Here is an 8990-nt window from a genome sequence, read left to right as displayed (position 1 = left end):
ATTATAGTGTCATTAAAATTTATTAAAATTATTCTACTGAAAAGTACTATTTTGCAATTACGGACTACTACGTAGGTGTCAATATATGCACTTAGATCCTCTTAATCCTCAAGCCTAGTCCAGATCGACATACATCTGCCCGTAAACAAATAAACGTAAAAATATCCATATTTTTCGTATTCCACCGCGGGTGGAAACGATGTGCAAATACACCAACAAATAAACAGGTGTTTTTCATTGAAAATAGCAACCCGTGATTTTTTGGAATATCCGACCTACGTTTAATTTGAAAGCAATGTTTGCAGGCGTGGATATGCCTTGAGTTTCAACAAATAATTGCAAATATTCAACAAATAATTGTGCACGTGCATTTGTACAGCGTCAAAAGCTTACAAACGATTGTATAATTAATTGTTTGCCGAAAAATCTATATTAGTCTAGACCGGCTTCAGTAACTCAATTGTCAGTTAAGAAGGAAGTTGACATTTTTTTTAAAAGCATTCGGAAGCTCCCCCGCCAGCGTTATCAAATTTCATTTTACAAATCAGACCCGAACCCTGTGCGTATTTTTATTCCATCAGAACTGAACCTTTAAAAAACTAAAGATTCTACAGTCCCGATTTAATTCAACATTTCCATATAATTGCGTTCCCCGAAATCATTTCCACACCGTCAATACAACCTATGAAGGAATATGTACATATTTTGTTTCTATAAATGTAAATATATATATTATAGTATTTTTTTAAACGTAACATTCATTATCATACTAGAACGCTAAGTGAAATTAATTTACCTAATTATATTTTGTCACCTTAGATTGCTAAAACACTCTTACGCGGCGCGCAATCGCCGAAGCGGAATCATTTTTTCTTTACGCACAATTAATTCTTTTCACTCGCCCATTTAATAATCTCAAAAATATACGCATTTTGAAAGTTATCATTTTTTTTGTCCGTAAATACCTAAACACCAATATTTATCACATAGAGATGACGATAAAAATATATTAATAAGTTAACACTTTAGAAAAATTAACCCCGACGTCCGCATCGCGTCGTGCGTACGCAGTGAAACCTCGATACATTGTTTTACCATCATCAGACGCTGTCCGCCATGAATGAGAGGTTAAAGCATTGACAGTATCGCAAAAAATTCGCAGTGTATTTGGATTGAAGAAACGGTTCCAAGCAAATACTTGTAAAAAGGCTCCCGATCTAGCCATCTATTTTTTGCACTTGATGTAATTTATCAACTTTATAATATAACCCAGGATAAAATAAGTGTCAAATCTTAGTTCAGAATTATCTGCGTAACTTGTTTATCAAAATTTGATCAGCTGTGTGCACTGCGTTTCACATTTATTGAAATATAGATAGTCCAATCCGAAAACACTCTTTTATCGGTTGAATTATAAAGCTTTGAGACAATTCGCATAGATGACAGACCTAATCAGATTTTAAACAAAATTAATTTACACAAATTTATCCTGGGTCCATTTGATATTTCCTTTTCTGCACCCGGACACAACATACGGCCATCATGCGTAACCGTATTTTTACAAGTAGTGCTTGTTAGTCATTCATTTACAGGTTTTGTCTATAGATGTCCTATTTAAGAATGAAACCTAACATCACAATGATTTTGAAAATGGTAAAAACAATGTACAGTTCTGCCAATACGAATTTAGTATGACTCAAGTAAAAAAAAAATCATGCAAATTCTTTACAACGGTGATTATGCAATATCTGCTATGCGCACAAAACCGTTTTTTCAGGGGACAAATAAAATTGTAGATACAGTCAAAAAGGGGTAAACATGAGATATGTATGTCGCCTATGTACAAAAATTTATGGCTTTAATTGAATTGGAAAATTTTCAATGGGAAGACTGAAAACTTCAATTTCTTTACAAACACTAAAAAGATTCACGTTGAACATTACTGGGCAGAGAGACGTCAATTTATTTTATTATTTTTTTTCAAATATTTTGGTGATTCCAATAACATAGTAACCATTCTAGCAATCATGTTTACCGATAACGTGAAATATAACACTTGCACAGTATTGCCATAGTAATAAATTAGGCATAACCCTTGAAATGTGCGCAGCCAGGTGTTAAATTTTACATTAACAATAAATACGACTGCTAAAATAGATCTATGTACAAGCAAGCGTTATAAATTGATAAAGAAAAAAATAACCTCCGGTGATATATTTCAATTCTAAGGTTTTTTTTACTATTTCTTTGTTAACTGTATGGTTACTGCATTACTCAGGGATGGATAAAAAGAAACATCCACTCAAACTCAAATCATTCATCACTATAAAGGAGATACCCCAAACGCTATCTGTGTTGAAATAATGAAGTCAGAACAAAATCTATTGTTTTGATAATTTTGGTGATAATTAATTTTCTTTAACAGTTATCACACAGATGATGTAACAATTTTTTGAATAAGCTAGTGAATCTATTTGTTTATTTTCCAGATACATTAAGACGCACATAGCAGGAATTGCAGAATCAACGATGAGACGGTTATAATTGAATATTTTACGCTGAGCATTATACGGTGTAGTGTTCGCTTGAATTACGTTGTTCGGAGATGATCAAGTATTCCAATGAACACACCATACCGTCCATGACTATCAGCAGCTTATCCGTTGAGTCACACCAAACTGGCAAACGAGACACGCCGCGAGTTCATCGCATGTCGGTGAAGAAATCAATGTAATCAGATCAGACATGATAAGATATATAATAATGTACTATAATGTAGGTTCCCGTGCACTTTTCGTTGCCGGGCCAAAGTTTTTCTCGGTTTAGAGTCCGTTATTAATATTATTCACTGATACAATTTATAATGTCGATTGTCCGCGTGAATTGATCACACGTCAAAATTGCAGCCCGTCTTCGGGTTCGGCGTTATGAACGGTTCGCTCCACATCCGTCTGAGGTCACCCTGAAACCAAACAAACATTCTTTTCATTAACCTTGCACGTTCTGTGATGTTGAGTCGTGTTACTTATTTTTAAATCTAATCTATCTGCCGTAAGAAGTCAGATACCTAGTGAAATCAAACATGCTGTCCCTGTCTTTTGACCTATGTAACATAATACGTCATTAACATCATAAAATCAGTAAATCGGGTAGTTTAAGTAAGAATTTACGACACTGTCCTTTAATAACTTGTTTTAATGTTGATTGATGTTATTATCAGAACAGAGCTCAAGAACACTACAAATCAAAAATACAGTAAAACCTCGTTAATACGGAATCCACGGGACTGAAAATCGAAAAAAAAATCGAATTACGAATTATGAAATTTATGGGGGAAAGATAGGTATTAAAATTTTAAAAAAAAATCGTTTACGATCATAAATGTGCCTACCAAATTTCCGGTTCCGTGTGTGTTAATGGGTCATAAATGTCAGGATTATTTTTATTACCTTCTTAAAATAAATAAATTATGATGTTTTACGAAAAGTCTGTCACAATTTGCAACGACTGGCTCATGAAATAGTTTATTACGATTTATTGAATATTTTTATATACCAGGACTCTGAAATAATTTCGAATTACGAAATTTGAATTAAAGGTATGGTTTTATATGAAAACAATGTTTAGAATTTTTTTTTTTTGAATTACGGCGAATTTCGAATTATCCGTGTTCTTATTAACGAGGTTCTACTGTATAAACTACATTATTAAAAAAATTAGATTGATGCTTGTAAAGTGTTAAATTGTAATAACAAATGTTGATATAAGATACCACATGATTATGTACATTAAATTCTATTGGCCATTGCGTGACAGAAGTGTCAAAGCAGGACAGCATCTATATTTCAGCTACATATCGTCACCGTTCAGGCAAAAGTCACCAACCCTAAAAACATAGTTTTGAGATATCGCAATTTGAAAGTTTGAAAATGCAGGAAAAATCAGATTTTAATGTTTTTAAGGTTTTATCTACATTAAATTATTTTCTCATGTCTTCTTAACCTTTCTAACGCGGCAACTGACTTTAGTCAGCCTATACGCGCGAGTCATCCGCGCGTCAGCTGACTAAAGTCATTTCGATTTTCGTTTGCCTAGTACTGCTTTCCGCCAGGCGCGAATAATTCGAATATTGATTTAATTTATTCAAAAATCATCCTTCTCTTGACATCTGTCAATGGATAGCCTAAACTTTTGTTCTATCTAATTTAAATAAATATTTTTCGGGAGCGTGTCTTGAATAAAAATATATCAGTCATCGGGCCAATTCAAATTTGCCGCGTATATAGTGTCTTATCGCTTCTTAGTGCATGTGCGCCGAAGACATTTGACTGACGTGTTTGTAACGATACGAGTTTGCGATATAATAAGTTATATTGTTTTTTAGTGATTGAAAAACTATTTGGTGCGTAAACTGTTAAATAGAATATTCGAAAGTTACATTGATCAAAGTGAATTTACAAAATATTTTTACAAAAGGAATGCTTTTGGAGATTGCATTCATTCGCCTATCTGCCAGTATATTATCCGCGAGTTTATAGTTTCGGAAAATAATTTGAACCAGGTGTCATTTAAATATACCTAGAAGTCCGCGATTAAATATGTCTCTTTGTTTATCATTGATTAACATTTTTAAATACTATTTTCTGGTTATAGTATTAGGTGAAACAGACAAAAATTATTTATTTACCCTAGTTATCAGCCATTTATAAAGAAAAGACACGAACACTCAGACGCCCGTTCCCGGATAAATGCGGAAATTGTCGTATTACGCAAACACCAGGTGCCACGCTACTGAATTTTTATACACTGCGCGGCAAATCATCGTCTGCTGGTGTGAGACAGACACTTGAGAATTATTTTTTTCGTAATACTATTCAAAAGGGTTTGATTCATGACTACTATTTTTTTTATGTAGAATTCTTCTTATATTTATAGTCGAAAATAACTCGAGTTACTTACTATCACGTCATTATAATAAAATAAGAGATTACCTATTCTAGTACCAGGTTATTGAAGTAATATAATAAAAAAAAAACAAATGAACTTGAAAATAAAATTGTGGTGACTATAAAGCATTTAGAAGTGCAAAAAGTGTTTGAAATTTAATATTTTACGAATTGTAATAGGTATTCGAAAAATAAACCATTTTGTTATATAAACTATGTGTCATTCGATTCCATTCAGTTCGGGGTCAATGGTAGGTACAAACAGTGTTGCCATATTTTGAAAGTGGAATTATAGTACAGAGCCTCCAAAATTATAGTATTTGGAGATAAAATATAGTACGCGTTGTCATCTGTTGAAAATGAAAATTTTCCCAATTTTTCATAGTCGGCTCGTTTTTATTAGGAGAAATATTTCGCCGCGGGCCGCAGGTTCCCAATTTTTCTAGTCGGCTCGTTTTTTTTTAGGAAAAATATTTCGGCGCGGGCCGCAGATTTCCAAATTTTCGAAGACAAAATTATAGTATTTTGGGCGTACTATATCTATTTTATATCGTACATAGTACGCGGACCAAAATTATAGTACAAATACTATAATTATAGTACGGTTGGCAACACTGGGTACAAACCAGGCACTGGTGGTAAGTACATCACTCTCAAATAGCCAGTAGTTCTCAAGGATGATTTATTTATACTCGGCCTGCAGTGCTGCAATGTGTATGCGAGTTCAAACAAAAGTTACACAGTTTGAGATGTCCTGGATGCTATAAAAATGAGTTATTTATGACTGATATTTTTTCAACACACTCAACAAAAATGCTCATAAAAGTCATAAACCATATTATTATTCATTATGTGTATGGCATATTTGTCGAAATGGTAGCCGGTAGACTATAAGAATACTGAACTGTTCTTACACTTGTTAATCTGTCATCGACGCATTAGTCCAGCACCATTTCGTAAGTGTCATGGCGCCGCTCGAGTAAGCTGGCATTTTTTCAATGAAGAAGTCTTGTTCGTAATTTCTTATCAGATTTAGGCGACGAATGTTTATTTTTAGAGTCACATAAAATATTAGGTTCTGTCATAATCATTTTTGAACTTGACTCCGATTTTTTACTACTCTATTTGTGTATGTTTGACTGACATTTATTACGATTTATTGATGCTTGAAATCACAACGCGCACTGTTGTACTAAGTCGGGATTCGTAACGCTTAGAAAGGGTTAATAATTTGTTTAAGGTAATTTTACTTTTTGATGCTAATTAAGACATCTGGAAGGTTTTGAAGGAGGCAAGGTAGCTCAATTATGGTTTGGTGACTTTTGCTTGTTAATAATCTGAACAATGTTAGCCAAAAGAAGGATCAGTAAAACTCACCATCTATAGTATAGTGACTTTTGCTTGTATATTTATAACGAAGGATTTTTTTTTTTTTGTATAGTTAATAATGTCTATTCACTTATAATGACTTTTGCTTGTTAAGATTTTATCGAAAGTCATTTAGTGAAAAACAAATAATTCGGATTTAAGCAAAATTTTACTAACTAATGTACCGTGGTGAGTTTTGCATCTTAAAGAACATAATTTTACGCTTCGGGTGACATACTCAACTCAAAACTGCCATTTTCAGGGTTGGTGACTTTTGCCTGAACGGTGACGATATATGCCATCCTAATTTGGAATGAGAACAATATCGACTGAAAGGAAAAAGGGTGTAACCCTTAGTTTTTTCAAAATAGATTTATTGCATATTAACGACAGTGGCGAAGGGTGGAGGTAGGCTGTTAAGATTCGCTATAAATAGTGCACACTAAACTTTTTTAGTCACATGTATTTGTTTTTATTGAACTAAGACTACAATTTACAGATGGTGTAAGTTAGTTTTTAAAAATCAATTAAACCCTGCCTAAACGAAACCATAATAGTTTTGGTTTAATTTGGGCAATACGACAAAATTGTGCACACTTTTTCATTCATAGTTATTTGTTTTCGTTGGATTAAAAATACATATTACACATATTGTTGGTTAATTTTTTTAATTCATTAAGCCCTGCCTAACCAAACTACAATAAATAAAAAATATTATGCTGTTTATAAAATATTCAAAGTTATGTATGATTTAATTACATAATTTTAGATATTTTATAGATAGACATGTATTTTTTGACTATTATCTATTATGGCTTGGTTTCTCAGGGTTTAATTGAATTTTAAAAACTAACCAACACTATCTGTAAATTGTAGTCTTATTTTAATGAAAACAAATATGTATGTCTGAAAAAGTTTAATGTGCACTGTTTATGGCGGATCTTAACAGCCTACCTCCACCCTTCGCCACTGATTAACGATGTACACGTTATGTCCCAAGGATCTAAGCTGCAAATGCCGTTTTATAATCTAAATTTAGCTAGCAATTTTAAAAAGTGACATGGGAAAAACAACTTAACCATCATTTTTGTTTTTTTTTTTTTTAATTAACTCAATAAGTAATATCAGATTAAGGATATAAAAACCAAAAACCATAACATAAACGTATTTGTGCCTCCTGTAAAATTTGATTTGTGTGGATTACGCCCTTTTTCCTTTGCAAAGTCGATATGCAATTCAACTACTTGATATTTTTGCTAATAGTGTGGTATAGTTTTTAATACACTAAGTATTTGAAATGAGATACATTGTAATGGTTCAATCGACTGACCTTAACATAAGCCATGGTGAGCAGCGGAAGCAGCGTGAAGGGTACGAGGTACAGCAACGCGGGCTGGGCCGCTTTGAAGATCTCGGAACTTACCGTCGCTGTCAGCAGGCCGAGAAAATAGCCAAGCAACGAACAGTGGAAGTACGTCAGCCGGGAACCCTGGAAAGCATGCAATTAAGACACATTACATTTCACATTGTTCGTCTGTCAAACTGGCACCGTGCTGGCCATCAGCGCATCTATCCCAACGTAACACTTAACTCTGGAATCTTTAATATGGTACATTGTATTTGAAGTGTTACGTATCTCGGATTTAGGAGTTTTTAGGACCGCGTTAACTAATATTAATTAGATTTTTAGCCACAAATTGATATCAGTGTCCTTAGACAATATATTTTCAACCAATTAATATGGTTATGTACCTTGTATGATCATTGCCATGTTGAATTGTATTCATATTTGGATAGTATTTATTATATGCATTGATTTACTATACAGGTAACCCCCCATTCATCGCAGGGGAGATATTTTGAACACAGTCGCCATACCCAAGTGACATTTTGCAAACAACAGGGGATTTGAAAACCAAAATAATTTAAAATATAAAAACACTATATTATGAAATAAATTTCCATGCTCCGGGGTCGCGACGAATGAGGGTTACCTGTATAGGATGATTGGTGTAGAACAGCTTGCAGCCAATGAGGTTTTATATCACTAAGGCGCAGTGAACGCAAACTGAATGTAAACTCTACATAATTTTCATTTGGAAAGACGCGTCTATAGGCACACTGAAAATGGTGGATGTGCAACAGCTGACTCGCTCGTTTCTTGGTTAAACGTTAAATCAAATACCTTGCACATACACCTTCAAAATGATTTTTTTTTTAAAGCCCACAATATGGTTGGCAGAAAAACAAAAAAGACATAATACGACATATTTAATATTTTCAATAAGAATTTTACCATTGAACGGGGTCTAGGTATGCTGCCGACTTCGCAGACCAGAGAGGCTTTCTTATAAGCGTCGTACCGCAGCACGAAGCACAGCAACAACCCGGGAACCACTATGTCACCAAGACCTGTAACACGGAACATTTACATACATCTAATTTTGTATTTTCACAAAACCCTTTACTAACAACATAATGACGTGAGATATATAAAGCAAATAAGATATCTTTTACACGCCTGCTTTTACTCCATGTCTCACCGCATTCTTACAGCCATTTACCATGACTAAGCTAAAGAGTAGCACAATAAATTCTGGAACTGCACCAGGAATATTTTCCTGACACGAATAATATGAATAGTATATAGTAGAGTTCACAACTCACTACCAACCA

The 8990-nt window shown here is 33.7% G+C and overlaps 1 protein-coding gene across 1 annotated transcript in view; it reads right to left on the bottom strand.

Annotated features, from left to right (window-relative positions):
* Positions 1-953: 953 nt before the first annotated feature.
* Positions 954-8990, bottom strand: part of SppL (signal peptide peptidase-like protein) — a 29732-nt gene continuing 21695 nt past the window's right edge. The window contains exons 8-10 of the mRNA XM_085950768.1: positions 8611-8726; positions 7645-7803; positions 954-2962 (exon numbers count right to left, since the gene is read on the bottom strand). Of these exons, the coding sequence (XP_085806894.1) occupies positions 2888-2962; positions 7645-7803; positions 8611-8726 (350 nt within the window). The 3' untranslated portion in view covers positions 954-2887. The remainder of the gene's footprint in view (positions 2963-7644; positions 7804-8610; positions 8727-8990) is intronic.

This window comes from Rhyacophila brunnea, unplaced genomic scaffold (genome assembly GCF_057557595.1).
Source record: "Rhyacophila brunnea isolate RB1 unplaced genomic scaffold, BYU_Rbru_1.0 scaffold_23, whole genome shotgun sequence".
In the NCBI taxonomy this organism is placed as follows: domain Eukaryota; kingdom Metazoa; phylum Arthropoda; class Insecta; order Trichoptera; family Rhyacophilidae; genus Rhyacophila; species Rhyacophila brunnea.
The sequence above is the reverse complement of the archived record's forward strand: the minus strand, read 5'-3'. Positions and strand labels throughout refer to the sequence as shown.